At 35.5% G+C, this 19,266-nt stretch overlaps 1 protein-coding gene across 2 annotated transcripts in view; it reads right to left on the reverse strand.

Moving 5' to 3' along the window:
• Positions 1-19,266, reverse strand: part of LOC128670934 (neuropeptide FF receptor 1-like) — a 66,825-nt gene that overhangs the window by 14,631 nt on the left and 32,928 nt on the right. For both annotated transcript variants that reach the window (XM_053746962.1, XM_053746963.1), the window contains exons 3-4: positions 13,294-13,436; positions 10,750-10,976 (exon numbers count right to left, since the gene is read on the reverse strand). In XM_053746962.1, coding sequence (XP_053602937.1) covers positions 10,750-10,976; positions 13,294-13,436 — 370 coding nt within the window. The remainder of the gene's footprint in view (positions 1-10,749; positions 10,977-13,293; positions 13,437-19,266) is intronic.

Here is a 19,266-nt window from a genome sequence, read left to right on the forward strand (position 1 = left end):
ACTGCAAGATGCTTAGATTGTGCATGTCCATCTCTTACCATCCGGGTTTTCGGGAAAATTCGAAAGGCTGTGAAGCTAGATCACTGAAGCGGTGGTGGTGTAATGGTTAAGCCTGTTTATCGAAAGTTTCGTATCTTACTCGTGCCATATGAGTTTGTATACCAATCTGACTCGTATACAGTGTTACTGGTATCAAACGCAAAACCTCCTAAAGACTATTTAGGTATGTACCCAATCGTAGAATATAAGTTGCTTATATTCTACGACTTTTCGTGATTCGTAGTTTTTTTTTTCATATAAAAAAATACAATCTACGATTGCGATTCTACACATCTTAACTCTATGTAATAGCCAAACAACACGATGCAGTACAGTACCGTTATGTAGCGGAATCGAACATAGATTTAACGTTTTATAGAAACGACATTAAAACTAAAAAAAAAGATTTTTTTTGTATCTATTACGTTTAGACAAATATCGTAGAACAAAACATGTTAGTCTCTATGTATCTTATGCGCCTTTGGAAGGTTATGCGTTAGATACCAGTAACCCTGTATAGAAGTTTTCATAAACTCTACTTGCTTGCGGTGAAGGAAAACATCTTGAGGAAACCTGCGCACTGGTGGACAGTTTTGTTCACTAGTCGTAAAAGTCATGTCAGATGCCTTTAGGCGACTTGAATAAAATCTGACACCAGTGTTAGCAATAACACACTTGATATGATTATGATTGAAAGAATAAATCTTACACCAATCCACTTTGGAAATATTATTGTTACCTATCAGCTACCAAGAATATGTGTTCCTTAGTTCCCTCGTGTGAAATCCACGAGAAAATTATGGAGTGATCCTATTAAGGGTGGAATCATACGCTACAGTCTACATTGCAAACTTTCAGTGAAGGAAAATGGCGTGAAAAAACTTGCACATTTGTAGACAGTTTAATTCACTAAAGTGTACGCGATGACTTGCCACAATATGGCGGTAGGTAGACATAAAAGTAATTTCAGATGCCATTGAGTATAATCCATGGATTTAGTAAGTACTTCTTACAACAGTACCTACTAATTCCATGGTAAAATCAAATACTAGTAGCAATAAAACACTATATTAGATGAATAAAAATGGTAAGCCCTTCTGGCATAATAGGGACCAACACTGTTTGAATGAGTTTCTTTCGGCATTTCTTCTCAGCAGTGGTCGTTCCGAAATGCTAGTAGTTTGTAGCTTTGGTAAACATGCTTGTAGCTTTGGTGAAAAAGTGCCTGTGAAAGCCTAATTTCTGAATAAATGATTTGATTTTGATTTAAGAAGTTTAGATTTAGATAGATAGATAGATAAATCATTTATTCGTACTACTGTTTCACACCAACATACAATAACAATCTTAAGAAAATTTTAAAGATTACAAATCTAACATGCAGTAAGTGTGCACAGGCGCACAAACAGGCTACAGCTCAGCTCAATGTTGCCCGGGGAGAGCAACCGCTGATTTTCAGCTGTCACCTCAGCGAGGATGCAAGCAAACATAATTCAATGATCAAATAGTGTAAATAGAAATCAATAATTAAAATTTAAAGGTGCTAATATTTGTACATAATACAAATGCAACAATTTAAATGATACAAAATATAAATCATGCAACAAACATACATACAAAATTATATAATTCAAATGCAATAATATTTAATGGAAAATATAAATTAATTAAGGAATTAACACAGCAAAAATAAAATAATTATTGTATAAATATTAATCAAGATCTATTATTAAACCAAAAAAATAGGGTTTGGTTATAAGTTTTGGGTAAACTTTTATCTACGCGGCAACAAAATTGTTAGAGAAATTCGTTTTCTGTATTTCAAGCAAATAAGTTTTGAATTTTTCCTTGAATGTGAGTTTAGTATTAAGAGACCTTATTGGTGGGGGAATATTGTTCCAACATTTTGTTGCCGCGTATTTAAAACTACCCTTAAATGCCTTAGTTTTATGTTTTTGTATTGCCAGAACAGGGCGATTCGATCTAGGATGACGTTGTGAGGTGAGCTTTAATTTACTAAATAAGTATTCAGGCTTCTCAAATTTCAAAATGCCAAAGAGTAGACTAGCCAGATGCAGTTGCCTTCGAGATTCCATGTTTAGCAAAGAAGATTTAACTAGAAAGGGTGTAATATGTGCACGCGGAGGGATATCGAAGCAAAAACGTAAACATGCATTTTGAACTCTCTGCACCAGCCTTTTAGTATTAGATAAAAGTCTCGGCCCATATACCAAATCGCCATAATTGAGTCTTGAGAGAATCAGAGACTCGCAAATATTTTGACGCGATGCTACGGACAAATAGTTACGAATCTTGTATACAAGGCTGAGCCGATAAAAGCAGTTTTTTACTAGACCTAAAAGATGAGCCTGGAACCTAAGCTGACCGTCAAAAATCACACCCAAATTTCTAGCCTCTTCAACCCTTTCAAGAACCTGATCATTAATCATGACAACGGGATTACTATCTTTCATTTGAATAATTTGTCTCTTTGTACCAATGAACAAGTACTTTGACTTATCCGGGTTTAAAACCAGACCATTTCGACGAGACCAATCCGCAATACTAGATAAATCTTCATTTAATTTCCGAACGGCAGTAGAAATATCACTGGGTGCTGCAGAAATATAAAGTTGCACATCGTCTGCATAGCAATGGAATTTACTGTTTTCAATAATTGTTGCCAGATCGGCACAGTAAATGATAAAAAGCAAAGGTCCCAGAATGGAGCCCTGCGGTACACCATGCTGAATTGATTTTAGCTCTGACATTGATAAGCTACTATCATATTTTCGAAGTTGTACAAATTGCGAGCGATCAGTAAGGTAACCTTCAAACCAAGCCAATGATTGAGCACATACTCCATAATAGGACAATTTTGCAAGCAAAAGACGTGTTCTCAGGCAGTCAAAAGCACGTGTCCAGTCCAAGAGCGAAAGAATAGAACCCTTACCCTTATCTTGCTCCTCCAGTAAGTTATCAACGACATCAATCAGAGCTGTTATTGTACCACGCCCCTTTCTAAACCCAGATTGCAATGATGGAAGGATGTTATTTTCTTCAACGTAGGATGTCAACTGATCAGATACTACTTTTTCTAAAAGTTTAGAGAGGAACGGCAATTTGCTTATTGCTCGAAGGTCTTTAAGCTCCTTGGGGTTACTAATTTTCGGTAAGGGGGTCACCATAGCCACCTTCCAGCAGCCTGGCACAACACCAGAGGTTATGGATTTATTGATTATCGCAGTAATAACATTTAATGTACAAGGTAGGGTCAATAAGATCATATCCTTTGTAATGCCATCATTACCAGCTGAGTTAGACTGAATTGAAAGAATATAATTTCCTATTTTATCACTACTTACAGTCTTTAAGATGAATGTCATATTAGAAAATTGTTTATTTTGAAAAGATGAGATTTCAGCCGTTGTATCAATACTGGCATTCGGTAGCTTGAGGAAAAAATCATTGATTTTATTGGGATCATCAAAATAGCTTGGAAGAGTGTGATCATTTTTAGCATTAGGAAGAACTTTACTATTAAGATTTCTCCAAAATTGTTTACTATCATGAATTTGATTATTGATCATAGTATTAATATACGCACGTTTTTCTCCAGCTATACACAATTCTACATGCTTTTTTAGGTCTTTATAATATTTTTTATCGGTGTCTGTTTTTGATTGACGATATTTTTCATGTGCCTGGTTACGTTCATTTATCATTCGTCTGCAAGTATCAGTAATCCAAGGTAAGGATCCAGGTTTAATGATTACTTTTTTTAATGGAGCATGCTTGTCAAAAAGTGTTGTAAGTATGCTATTAAAACTTTCAACCATCAGATCAACCGTAGGCAAATCCAAAACATTTGACCAATTCACTGACTCTAAATCTTGATTGAATTCTTTCAAGTCTATATCATTCAGTGGCCTGTAAGTAAAGTGTCTAGGAGAGGGCTTATGTTTCTTTAATGACAAGGTTACAGTTATCATCGAGTGGCCAAAACCCCCAGTAATATTGTTGACTGTAACATCGCGATATGGAGCGTTCGTGCAAACAACATCAATAAGTTTAGAAGAGTGCGAGGTAAAATGAGTAGGATCAGAAACTACCTGAGTCAATCCCATGTATTCTAAAAATGCATTAAATTTAATGGTACTACTGTCAGAAATTGCCAATAGGTCAATGTTGATATCTCCCAAGAAGACCACATAGTCATATCCAGAAAAGTGATTTAAGGAATCCGTAAGGGCATCAATGAATAAATCCTCGCTGACCCACTGTGGCCTATAAGCCGTACCAATCACTAACTTAAATCCGTTTATTCGCGTTGAAAGCCACAACTGTTCAATGTTGTCATTTGGACGCGGTAGATAGCGCACATTGATTTCTTGCTTAATATAGAACCCGAGCCCACCTCCACGTCCACCACGCATATGCTGTGGCCTTTGAGCGGCGTGAAACCTATACCCGGGCGCAACGGGTGCGCGTTCCAACTGATGATCGCTAAGCCACGTCTCATTTATTGCTACAATGTCGGCACTGTAGTGGTCCATCGCGACAAGAAAGTCATCATGGCCAGTATTCAATGAACCCGCATTAAAAAGACCTAACTTAAAGTATTTGAATTTAGGACCCATTATAAATTCCAAAAAAGAAACGGTGTGTACTAAATAAAAAAATCCGAGTTAGCGGGTCACTATATCTATCCAACATAACTAAATATACTAATCTATGTCTACGCTTAGTCTTCACAACAAAAGCAAGATAGCAAAATAAATTATTAAATTCATTAAAAACAGATACTAAAGCAATTTCAGCCAACAACAGAACCACAAAACTGCAGCAAATAAGTTTAAAAAATGAAAACAAAAAATACATGCCTACGTTGAAAATTACATAATAAATTAGCCAGACATTAATTGTGATTGTATTTATTAGAAAAAATAATGAATTATTATTAATGCGATTAAACTGAAAGAAATTATTAAATAATTGACAATACAGGCATTTTAGAATAAAATTATGACAAAAATAGGATAATATTATGTTAAAATAGAATAAAATTAAACTACTTAAATTGTGAGTTACAGTTAAAATAGCATGACGAATAACTTTACAAATTAGATGGACTAACGATTTCAGTAGGAAAAATTTTAACAAGGTCCTTTTCACCACGGATGCGATGTCGTGGAGATTCAAAGTTCGAGTCACGACGCGCGAAGATTTTTCCATCTTTTGTCCACACATACCGCCAACCTCGAGATTTGCCGAGTTCTCTTGCTCGGCTAAATAGAAAACGATTGGTCTTAGTCAGACGCTCATTAATATAGAAGCGGCGATGTGGTGCGGGTAGGCCTATGCCCTCAGTCGTAGCGCCCCGGCGGACGCGGGCTGAGCGTAGCAACTCGTCACGTAATGCGCGCCGCACGACTCGGACAACGATGGGACGGTGGCGTGTATTTTCAACCCCGGCCGCTTCTGCAGATCTGCCTACTCGTGTTGCGCTGACAATATCTTGAACTGTCATATTTACAGAGAGCTTGTCAGCTATAGCGGTAACTATATGTAATAAATTTTCACCCTTATCTTCAGGTATATTGGAGATTTCTAAATCATTCCCCAAAGAATCTTGATCACGGTCATTTAGTTCTGACTTCAGCTGTTCGATCGTTGCCAGCAATGACTTATCACTATTAGAATTTAATTCAGAAATTTGATTCTCCAGGCTATTCACACGTCCCTCCAACTGGTTACATCTGCGATCACTATCCTCCAGTTTTTCTGTGAGTTTAGCGATCATTGTAGTGAAAATCCCAAGCTGAACACGCATCGCTTTCATTTCCTCCCGCCATTGTCGCGCTTCCAGCAAGAATACTTGCATATCTGTCATATCCAATGTATCATTCAACGCGCTACTGTCATCTAGGTTCTGCGACAGGTTGCAGGCCGCCGCGCCTCTATTCAGATTAACTCCATCAGATACGCCGCGCACTGGAGTGTTGGTATTATCCGACTTAGGTTTTTTGCTAACACAGCATACGCATTGCCATGACAGTCGGTGTTCACCTGTGAGTGTGTTGTAAAACCTTTGTTGCGATACATTAGCGCAAATTAAATCATATTGCTTTCTGCATAGGAAACATATTAAAAATTCTTTATCTGTGATTAAATTTTGGCAACCAGCACACGTCCCGCAGTTACTAGCCATTATTAGACGAAGAGAGAGAAGAAGAAAAAAAAATTTGAAGAAAAAAAAATAATAATAATAATAATCGACTGCTCCTCGTCGGATTCGAATTTAATTATTAAGTAGTAGTTGAGACAGTTCCGGAGTAGTTGAGCGGAGTATAACGCACTATAGTCGATGAGTCACAGCATGATCGCGCACTGACACTGGTCGACGACAAATTACGAAGCAAAAATTGAAATTGTTATTTGATGAATATTTGTATATAATTCACTGTCAACACAAATACTAATCGGTAGATTGTGTACTAAGGATTCGTTTAGTAATAATTTTGCAACGAAGTAAGCACTTTAATAGCACCAAATATTTTTAACAACACGGAGATAATCGTTTACATATTGACGGTATCACAACGGATTAAAATGATTTTCCACTCACATGATAATTTCGGTTTATTTTTGATAATAATTGTAATAAATATTTGTAATAAGTATATATATTATGTACCTATATATAGGTATAGTGCGACAAATCTCGTTATCTAGAGAATATTTCGCTCCAATGGTGGTGCCCCCATCGAGTCGCGAACCGACTCACAAGTTACCACAATCAATTTCCTTACTATAGCGTAGTAAATATACGAAAATATTCTCTTGAAAATTCACTCGAGTAACCAGGCGTCATAGGTGAGCGGCAGAACGCTATGTGACGAAATGACGTGCAGTATCAATTCATGCGGCAACAAAATAGTTCTCAAATCATCGTAAATCATGATTACTTATATTAAGATTAACATAAGCAAGTCTTGATTGCAAAAGAGATAATACAGCACGACGTGGCGCGACTCAGCAAAATTCAACTTATGAAGTATGTATTTATTTATGTGTAGCCGCAAACGTAGTCGTCGCAATTTTACATACACGCATAGCGTCGCCCCGCTTTTCGTACAGCATTCTTCACGCTCGGCGAGGTCATGTTTATATTGAACTAAAGTTGGGATTTGAAGATTACGTACCTACAGTGTCTTCTGAAGATTGGACTTTGCAAACTTTATTCTGAAGTAAACCATTTGGGATTTGTGACTAACTTTGAATTATAAAATTTATAAGTTCTTTATATTTTCAATTTGTAAGTTACGATTGTTAATAATTTCTTCATCGACGTTGTATTGTTTTAAGATGGTGACATATATTGTTTTTTTTTATACATTTCAACAATAAAACATTAGATTAGTAGTTTCTTTTTTATTGTTTTTTAACGAATAATATAATGCAATACTCTTTATTGCACCAAAAGCGAAATGAACATAAAAAGAACCATACAAAAATAAAATACGTACGTACGTATAATAGTAACTCATATGTGCAATAACGGATTATTGTATAGATTTTACGTGAATGAATAAAAAAAACATCACACATCTTTACACATTCATGTTTTGATAACTTTTGTATTTAAAATATTTGTACGATCAAACAACAGTGAAACTATAAGATTACGTGCTTATACATATAATACACAGATTTGGAAAAAAATGCTCCAGAAAGCGAATTGGTCGAAGAAAACTTTCGCGCTTTAATCACTCTATATATATTTTATATTAACGGGATATAGCACGAACTCTTTTTATTTAATGTAAACGTCAGCAACACTAAAAAAGGTTAACATTAAAATAAAAAAGCTTCGTGCTGAGTCCCGATAATATAATATATGTAGTTATTGGTCGAAGATTTTTTTATCAATGCATGTGTAAAAGTGCTTATACAGATTCAACCTATACAAAATTTTCACCGTCGTTAATACGCAATTACTTTAGATGGGTTCCATTATGAAGTAATAAATTTTAGATAGACTGCACAGTGAGTATTTTATCAAGTTTCTTCAATGAGTAGATAATTTTGATAAGAAAAAATAGTGTTTTACAGTTATTTGAGTAGTGCTTAGAGTCACTTCAATATCTGAAACTAATATGTCTTTCTAAAAGTCATTTCCGTGCAAATATAACAATGCGAAAGTCTATCTGTTACGCTTTCAGGGTTAAGTCACTGGGCCGATTTTAATGAAATTTGGAATATAAACAGTTAGCGAGGTATATGAGACTGCAACAAATAAAATATATAAATAAAAATAGTTAATAGCAATCGCGGGTCCTAGCTGCGTGCATCAGCCTGTACATAAAAAAAAAAAACTAAACTAAATTATTTAATACTTACTTAGCTAGCAAATACTGGATAAAAAAAAATACTTTATCTATATTTTTTTTGTATTATCCATTATTAGAATATTAAAAAAAAATCCCAAAATCTATACGTAGATATTTTTAAACTATCAAAAGAAAATTGTACCGTAATTTGTTGAATTATTTCTACCTTGGGCCCGGGGCATTGAACTGTACGAAATGGCCCTTTTTATTAAAAGGGCCTTTTTATTACCTTGGTATTTATCCGTCAAATTTACTGTTTTATTTTGCTAATGACTTTATTATACTAAGTACCCGGGTCAGGTTTATCCGTGACGTCGCGTGTGGCCCTTAGAATAGGACCCCTCTATCCAAAGGAGAATCTTACGATGCGTAGAACAGCTGATAGACAACAGTAACATTCCTAAATAGTATTAATTATCGTCAGGATCGCGGCCGGTCGTAAAATCACAGGTGAATCTTTGAAATTCTAAGGTTTACTTTTTATTAAAAAGATATTAAAAAACCCCCGACTTTCAATATTCATTTCGCTACAACTTTTGAACGATTGAACTGATTATTATCAAACATATCCACCGCATAAAAATTAGCTATCGAATAAAAAAAACCGCATCCAAATCGGTTCACTCGTTGATGAGACATACACAGACAGACAGCAGACATACTTAGTGGTCAAAATCATAACACCCCTCTTTTTGTTTCGATTTTAGATATAGATTTCGTGCGATTTTAGATTTCGTGTTCTTAGCCATGTTTCATGAAAATCGGATCAACCGTTCAAAAGTTGTAGCTAAATGAATATTATTGACATTCGGGGTTTTTTAAATATATCTTTGTAACAAATAAACTTGTTAAATTGATTTATCATCTCCCGAGATTGCTATTAATTTGTGAGCCTTATTAATTTTCAAGAAAACATAATTATATTTTCACAAATAAAATAAAAGACTGGCTCGGTGCAATTAAAATAAAAACAAGACTACGAAGTAATTCCAATATATTTAATAAGTACTGTGTAAACATTATTACGTCTTATCTTTTTCTTAGAAAATTACTTTAAGGATTTCAATAGAACGCTGATTTGCATTATTCTATGCTCTTTTAGCTTGTGTATATTCAAATTCAAATTCAAATTCAAATCATTTATTCAGAAATTAGACCTTCACAGGCACTTTTTCTCGTCAATCTTTATATTTATAGTTATTTCTCACAAGCTACAAACTACTGGCATTTCGGAACGACCACTGCTGAGAAGAAATGCCGAATGAAACTCATTTGAACAGTGTTGGTCCTATAAATACAACCACCTAACATAAAGAATTGTCCACAGAAATCGTGATTATGATAAACCAGGTTGTATATATTATTGTATGACACACTGTTAACGAGATTGCATACGCCATTTTTTGTATGGTCGTTTGAACCAGCCTTAATATGAATGGCACGAACGCGCTCACGTATTCGGTCCACTCCGCCCTTTAATTTACATTTTTGAAAGCAGATTATTCAACATATTACAATTGGATTAGGTTCAGAATAAATCTGTTGTTTTAATGCTAATGTTGCATTTCAATAAATATTTATTTCGTCATTCGTTTGTTTCGTGTTCATAACACATAAACGTGAATTCAATCATGTACGTTACTTCGTTGAATCGAATTTATTTAATGTTTTATATTTTGGATATCATAAAGGTCATCGTTAATTTATTTGTAAAGTTGTTGATCGAGAGACTAGATACTGAAAATTAATCAAATATTCGGAATATAGTCCCTTAGAAGCTGTTTCTCATTTTACAAGATGTTATATACTATACACTGAAGCATAAGTTTCTTTTGGTATATCTCAGTTGAAATGAAAATTAATTAGTATTTCCTTTGCAGAAAATTTAACAGGCTTGACTGAATCTATTACATTTCGAATATTTCGATTGTGACTATACTTGGTAAACATTTGGATAAATACGTCAGGTTTCTGATATTTTATTTTAATATGAAAGGTTGCGATGCGAAAATATCCTCCTCCCGTACGCGCTGTTTTATTTCAATGTTCCCGTGATAGTGTAAATTAGCTTTTTGCAACCTTGCAAAGTGTCGTGTAATTTGATAATTAGGAGATTGGTAGAATTGACATTCTTCATTATTCTTTATTACATTGGTATTTGAACAGTCAAATCAGTTATTTTCGGCATTTCTTCTCAGCAGCTGTCGTTCCGAAATACCTTTAGCTTTGTATCTTTACCCTAAAATTTAAAATTTGACGTGAAAAAGTGCCTGCAAGTTCTAAATTCTTCAGAATTTGACGTCAAATTAGTACTTACTGAACCATTCTTACTCCTAGCAAGCACTGGCACCATCTCCCTCTCGACTGCCGCCACAAAAAGAAGAGGCACAAAGATGACCAGAGACAAGAACCACAGGAACGCGAGCAGTATGCACGCCCCTCGCCTCGACGGCATCCAAGGTTGCCGGAGAGACTGCGTGATGGCCAGGTAGCGGTCTACGGACATCGCTGTGATGGTGAACACGCTGGAGGCTACTGCTACTCCTACAAAAAACAATCTTCCTTTAGTTACAAGTTTTTCACAATAACCCCTTCCCCCAGACGATGGGTTTCAAGTGTTTTGAGAGAGTTTGTGTTATTATGATTTTACTCCCCATAGTGCTTAGGAAATTTTGACGATAACTTTAACCTAATGTTTTTTATTTCAACGACGACAGCGTCACGCAAATTTAATTTAATGTCAAAGACTCATGACAGCAACTCACCCTACATACGTTTCTGAAGAAATTTCTATTGATAATGGCAGCGCAATTTACAAAGCCTTTTTTAACCGGACTATATATTGCAAATTTGACGATAACTTTAACCTGCGCAGAAAAACACAAAGTATAAATTGTTGAGTGGATTATCTAATACGGGCTTATGGTCAAAGTTACAAAGCACTTACCCTTTCACCTCAATATAGCAAATTTATGGATGTAATCTCATAAATCAAATACAACAGTACATTGGTAAAGTTTGTCTGTATAAGTGTCTTCTATGGGCATGTGAGGGCTTGATATATTAATGACTAGCTGTTGCCCCCGGCTCGGCCCGGGTGAGATTCCCACGGGGAATATTTTTTCTGGGAAAAAGGACTGTGTCCTTATCCGTATTTCAAATTGCAATTTGCACATTGTGTGCAAAATTTCAAAAATATTGGCTGATTAGATAAAATGTGAAGAGATAACAAACAAAACAAACTTACAAACTTTAGCATTTATAGTATCAGTTAGGTTAATAAATCGTAAAATATTTTTGTGGTTTTTATAACTCAGTTACGGTTCGTATATTTATTTAATTAGCTGTATATATAAAGTCGTTAGGTGTCCCACTCAAAGACAAAACGAAAGCCTCCATTCTTTCATTAGGTCCGGTCCTGTGTTGTAGACATTGAGTTTTTACAGAATTCCAGGTCATCTCGCCATCTGATTTTTTGCTTACTTGGTCTTCGCCTGTTTGTCCATGAGCCATGTTAGTTGGTATGATGATCTCCACAATTCGCTTACTGTCACACATAATTTCACAAATAAGTTCGCTTTGTAACCAAACGTGACCTTTAAGACCCTAGACTCTGTCTACCCCGTGAGCAATAAAGACGTAATACTGATCATATAAAAATGATTATGATTGATACGAGGCATGTGGGCACTATATAAATATTAACTTTTTCCAACGTCTAATAGTCTTTCTACGTGATGTTTGCTTAGGTTACTATTTTGATAAAATGGACGTGGACAGAATAAAACTCTGATATCGCCTGAAGGTCTTCTGAATCTGTAAAGTCATGTAAACCATTTGGGATAAAATCTAAAAAAGGTAGGTAGGCTTCAACGCTTGACAGCTGTTGAGCGTCGGAGCCCAGGGTCCACTTTTCTACTATTTTGTTCGTTTAACGAAAAGTAAATAAAAATAAATAAATATATTAGGATAAATCACACAGATTGAGCTAGCCCCAAAGTAAGTTCGAGTCTTGTGTTATGGGATACTAACTCAACGATACTATATTTTATAACAAATACATATATAGATAAACATCCAAGACCCGGGCCAATCAGAAAAAGATCATTTTTCCATCATGACCCGACCGGGGATCGAACCCGCGGGACCTCTCGGTTCAGTGGCAAGAACCTTACCACTGCGCCACCGAGGTTGTCAATATGCAAGAGTTACGTCACAGTATCTAACAACAATATTACTTAGCTACTTATATCTAATATAATTAACCTGACAAAATATACGTCTTTATACGGACTTGTATTGTCAGTATTAACATTCGGGCAGCGTTATCGTAATCTACTTTGTACTCTAATTATATAATCACTTATGTTCAGCCTCGGTCTATTTCCGAACCAGTTCACCAATTGGCTTGAGCTGATCGACAACATGTCTGACGTCACGAAAGTTTCTGAACTGGCATGTAACGATACACGCTACGCTGCGTGAATGTTACATGCCAGAAATTTCAACTCTGTAGAATATCGATCGGAGATAGATCTAGAAAATGGACTTAATGATAATGAAGGGAACAATCGGAAGGGGGTCAAATTTAACTTCAATGATTTGAGTCATAGTAAGAAATAGCCTGAAACACTAACAGCAAATGAAATAAAGCTTGAAAAATATATGTTGTAGTGATAATAGTAAGTATAAATTTTCACTATAATATATCACGTTTTATTTTTCCTGTTATTGATCGCAACTACAATACTTACTTCGAGCACTGAAAATCCACGAACACAATACTCCAATAAATTTAGATAGGATGAGGTACATCAAAAAACTAGAGAACTTTTGTGTGACCTAATCAACACTAGCTTACCCTGAAGGAAGTTGACAGTCTTGCAAGTGACCTCCCCGAAGTACCACAGCAGCGTCACAGACTTGGCGATCTGCACCGGCATGCAGAACAGAGTCACCAGCAGATCTGCCACTGATAAATTGACCAGGAAGATGTTCGTCACACTGTAACAAAAAACACAGTATCACTAACGGAGTAAACAGAGTAAAGAGTTTTAAGAAGGCATGGTTTAGCTACATAATAGACTTACTGAAATGACATTATAATAGTAACAGATATTGGGAGAGAAACCTTATCTATGCATGTAATAAAACTATAAGTGGAATGTCTGTACATAAGAGATATTAAAGAAACATAATATATGGGAGGTCTTATTACTAATAGAAGCCAAAACAATTTTTGCCTGTCTGTATGTTTTTTCACGCATCACGCAAATACTACTGGAATGTGATACGGTTTTTATAGTTGTATGGGGGAAGGTCTAACTTAAAATCTGGTATAGTTTCATTACTATGCGAATATGTTGCTTAGTTTCCGAGATATCGATAATAATCAGTTATATGTATTAGTTTAGTATATTTCAAATACACCTACTCAAAATTGGACAGAGCAAAATTGGAGTGGATTCAAATTGCGAAGAGCACTTAAATTCTTTCAGCAGGAAGCGGCGCCGCGCCGTCGACATGTCACATGCATTTTCAACCAAATAACAAGCCGACATTTTGCGGTCGCAATGCCTAATATTCTGCATATTATTATATACTAGGTAAAAGCGCTCTTCGTCCATTTCATAACTTATGTATATAGTTACGGCTAAATCTAACAGTGGGATATAAAAGGCTACCAATAATTATGATAGAATATGATCCTTTTTCTGTGTATTTATTAAAATTAAATAAATTCATAAAAACATATTAAATTCAATATGTTTCATTTCATATGTTTTTCCTGAATAAAGGCCAGTGCTGTATATGTGGGTATTTCTTTTATCAACTCGTATGATTGAACCTAATTTCAAATTAACGTTTACTAAGATTGAAAATTCACTTTAACGTAGCCCATAAAAACGTTTAGTCGACATTTGACAGATTCTATTCTGGACATCATAGTTTAGTATCAAAAGATTCTGCATTTACAGATTTTGGAAAAAGTGAGAGAGCCCAAAACTCTCTCACTTTGTGGAAACAAAAATAAACCTGTTTATTGGTGACCACCGTATATTAATTATCGACATAATGAGTATCTAAATAAATATTCTTATGTATATAAACCGTCGCAAATTCGGTCCAAATTAACTTCAAATTAAACAGTTCACACGAACAGATGGTGTTGAATATTCGGCTAAACTCTGAAAGACTGTTCCAGCATTGCGCTTATAAAATTACTTATCTTCCAAAACGCCGGGGGACAATTCCGGATCAAACTTTCGAGTTATTTTTTCACACTTCGTTTTGTAAAGTTACCACAGTCTGTCAGAAGTTTACCACATTATTAAAAGATTTTAAAAGAGATCCCTTTTCAGGCTAAACTTAGTTTTCCTTGATTCCATTTCTTTGATTCAATTAAATTAAAAATGTTTAATATTTGTACATCTAATGAATAAATGGTAAGTTATCATCGCTGTTCAGAAATACCTAACTACCAATACCAAGGTTATAATGGAGCGTTGTTACTAATCTCCGGGGGAATTGGTCAGCTCGATCTTTTATTAAAAGTTTTTATTGTTTGGTTAATTATACATATATATATATATATAAGTATATATATTTTCCTTTCATCAGCACTTGATCACAATCATAATATGTTTCAGTATACCTTTTGACCATGTACTTTATTGTGTACTTACATGTTATATTACTGATAAAAAATTATACATAAATTTATATTTAAAAAATGGTAACCCCTTCTGGCATAATAGGGACCAACACTGTTTGAATGAGTTTCTTTCGGCATTTCTTCTCAGCAGTGGTCGTTCCGAAATGCTAGTAGTTTGTAGCTTTGGTAAACATCACTTAATTTAGATTATGACGTGAAAAAGTGCCTGTGAAGACCTAATTTCTGAATAAATTATTTGATTTTGATTTTGTTTCTCAGGTTAAACTCCATTTATAAAAATAACATTCCCGCGTAGCTTATGATCTAGTTCCCAGTGTATCTCCCAAGTGGCTCACTCCGACAAATGTGTTTTGCAAGGAGGGACGGAATGACGGCGTTTACATACATGCTCGTGTTATTTTGTGATTCATCCGGCTCGTATCGTGGGCAATAACTGTCACTATCACATGTGTGATAGTCGTGTTTGTAATAAACAAATATTGCTTGTAAACAAGGAAATACATCCTGTAATTTCTAATACTCTAATTGTTATTGTTTCAGAGAATCCTATGACAGACAGCATAGGCATATTAATAAGTACTAGTGATTAAAAAATCATCAGTTATTCTAAAATGGAACATAGAATTAAACATTTATAATTTTAATGAAGGGGTTTTGACCTTTGGGTATAAAGAGCTTTGATAATTCGTATAGAGAAATAAATAAGAGATTAAACTCCTGATTTCTCCCTCTCTCTCCATTGTCTCGTATAGCTCAAGTACATACTGATTATTTACGCTCCCTCAAAAACCCTCCTTAAACACGCACTCCAAATAAGAATCTTTGTACAGTCACTTACATTTCTTTCCCGACCCTGTCTCGTATTTGCGCAAGCAAAAGCAACATTTTATGTCGCCTAAAGACATACTGCCACTTGTGTGTTTAGGCCACTTGCAAACGTAGATTCTTCAAAATAAAAAATGATCTGAATACAGTATCGAATATATTATTTTCTGTCTGTTTTTAGGTTGACCTACGTTATATTGTTTACTTATTTACTGTAGTGCTTTACTGGAAGGTAAGTAAAACGAGTATAAAGTCCGTTAAAATATTACCAGGTTAAATGATAAATATTACGACTATTATTTTCTTTTTAAGTATGTTATTGTTGACACCAGTGTCAGATCTTATTCAAATCGCCTAAACGCATACAAACTAGTGAACTAAACTGTCAAGCAGCATACAAATTCCCTCACGATATTTTCCTTCACCGGAAGCAAGTGATGGTCTATTATGAAAATTACTATGCATTTCACACACCTTAGGTTTTTCGGAGCATTCCGTCATGCATGAATAATATGGTTTTAGTTCCCGGAGAAAGGAGCTCTGAGACCTGAAATACAGGTTATGCCCAGTTCTGGAATAGTTGCAAACATTTTAATTTTGTACTACACAAATGAACACCCTAATGTTGTTTTAAGTCTTTTGTTTAGTAAATAAGCAGAGATCGGCTACACAGATACGCAACTATCGTCTTAATTTGTTTATCAAACGCTACATGCGTTTGAAAGTTAACACCAACAAAATTTACATAATAATCTTAACTTTTTTCTCTGCAAGTTAAATGTAAATTTCTTTGAGAAAATAAAGTTATTTAACCACAACTTGGGTGGCAAATAAAGTTAAAATCAAATGAAATCGAATCATTTATTCAGAAATTAGGCCTTCACAGGCACTTTTTCACGTCATATTCTAAATTAAATGATGTTTACCAAAGCTACAAACTACTAACATTTCGGAACGACCAAATTTCGGAACGATCAAATTGGTAAACAAACTTATGTGGAACGAGTAGGATTCGAACCTGGGACCATTGTGACCATGTGAATTTGGGTCTTTTTGGTACAAATAAATGCATTTATCTATCTACCATTCAATCACGGATGGACGGTGTTAACCTCGACACGGCGTGAAGCGGTGGTTGCTTCACTGTACCACAATATTACAAGAGTGCGGTGCGCCTACATATGATTCTGGAGAAATACTTGTGATTTATGGACCCTCTCGAGCGGGTTAGTTTATTGGGGTTCAGCTATGTTACGCAGTTGATACGTCTATGTGATAAATTAGGTATATGCAACAGTTGTGCCTCCGATTTGGTCACATTCTATCTCATCTTATTGTTTATTAGTATTAAGAATCCTTTTTTGTGAAGAGAAAATAGAAAGTTATTTATCTTCGCATTTTTCCGGCTACATAAAAAAAATCCATGTAATATTGAACATTTAGCTATGACTTTAAGACCCGCCTGACATCAATCCCCTTTTATTTTTATTTACCACCTGTGGGGAAACCCATCATGATCACCTGGGAAAGGAGGCTCAGGTAGTGTCAGACTCCTACCGGCTAAAACCCCATCTAGCACAGACGGCGAGTGCGTGTACCCTCTAACATTATTAGAGCCTTTGTTTACATCTTGTGTTTGCTTGTATAAGTAATTTAACTTTAATTAGTCAAGATAATATGTGCTGAAACATGTATAAAATGTTATGTTTACATTTCCCTATATTGGGTTTATCTAGTGTATATTAATTATAATGCTTATATTATTACAGTGATATTCGGTACTGCAGCTCATCACAATCCCCATTAGGAATGTTATTATGCTTATCAGCTGTCAAGACTTTGTAGAAGTAGGAACGCGGAATTTGGACTCCGATGCTCGACAGCGAGACCACTCGTGACTCGAGAGATCTGCCAAGACTTATTGTCCCTTAGTCGCCAGTTACGACATGTGTTAATATGGAGTGGTCCTATTCTGGGGTGGACCACACGCCGTCACAGTATAACACAAATAAAGCCAACACAGGTACCCGCATCATATATTTTTAACGTTAACAGTCTACCAGTGTGCGAGATTTGTCCTCCCTCACTGGAAGCAAGTGGTGGTCTAGAAAAACAAACCCAATTTGCACGCGTAAAATTCGAACCTGGGACCTTTCGATCACAGGCTTTACAACTGGACCTCTCAACGATCTTTCATATTCAAACGCTCGCGGTAATAACCGGGAGCATTTGCGAGCAAAGTATTCTTAGCAATTAAGACGCTTAGAATCCACTCAAATAGACCTGTGAACCACTCTTGCACATCAGAGACGAACGAAAGCTTAAATGAGCTTAGTTTTATTAAATTATATTAATATAAATGACACTATTAAAACTGTTGTTAGTTACATAGTACTTGTAATTTATCTCGACCCTAAAATGTCGGCCTAATGTTCGTAGAAGACCCATGCGAAAATGTTAGGTATTTAGGGAACACATTGTCTCTGAATGTCTACTATTTTCCATGGCTATTTCGCTTGGACGTGAGAACGGCTAGAATTAATGTATAAATTTATTCTATTAGTATTGTCTGCTCCGCGCCCGCAAAAAAGTATTCTATGTCACTCTCTGGATCAACAACTGTCTCCCTCCTTCCTTACAGTTGTATTCCACATGGCTGAGGGAAACGAGTCTCTTGGCAATGATGGATGATAGTATACGATTGCCTTCTTCATTTCACAAACTAGGTGAGAAATTATCAACTAGAGTGCAGGTTTCCTCACGACGTTTTTTGCTTCACCGAAAGCAAGTGGTCTATGAACACTACTAAACACGAGTCAGATTGGTATACTCTATTCAAATTTATGTGTCACCAATCGGATTCGAACCTGGGACCTTTCATCACAGGCGGAAGATGTTTACCAGTGCACCACCACCGATTCAATCTACTTTCACACCAAGTACTCTACGGGTTTGCAAGCCATGTATTCCTTAGATATTATAAAAATAATTTTGTGTCTTTCTGTCTGTATGTGCTGCGGAGCGGAGCTAGTGTTACGTATAAACTCTAGAGGCTCGTCTACTCTATATCAAAACTTTTATCTCACGAAGTTCTCGTATGCGCAACTATTAAAATGGAAACATTTGTTTACCTTCAGCTATTCCGGAGTTACGAGCACGATATTACAAGTTTTATGATGAATATGAGGAATATCTTCAAACACAACCGGCTTTAATATTCGGAGCCAAAATATTTTTCTAAATATTTTCTTAAACCTTATATTAAATATGTATTTTTAAGGTTCCGTATCCTAAGGGTAAGGAAGTGTGAAAGTCGAAGCGCTATCTGTCTAT

This window comes from Plodia interpunctella, chromosome 6 (assembly GCF_027563975.2).
Source record: "Plodia interpunctella isolate USDA-ARS_2022_Savannah chromosome 6, ilPloInte3.2, whole genome shotgun sequence".
NCBI classification, from domain to species: Eukaryota; Metazoa; Arthropoda; class Insecta; order Lepidoptera; family Pyralidae; genus Plodia; species Plodia interpunctella.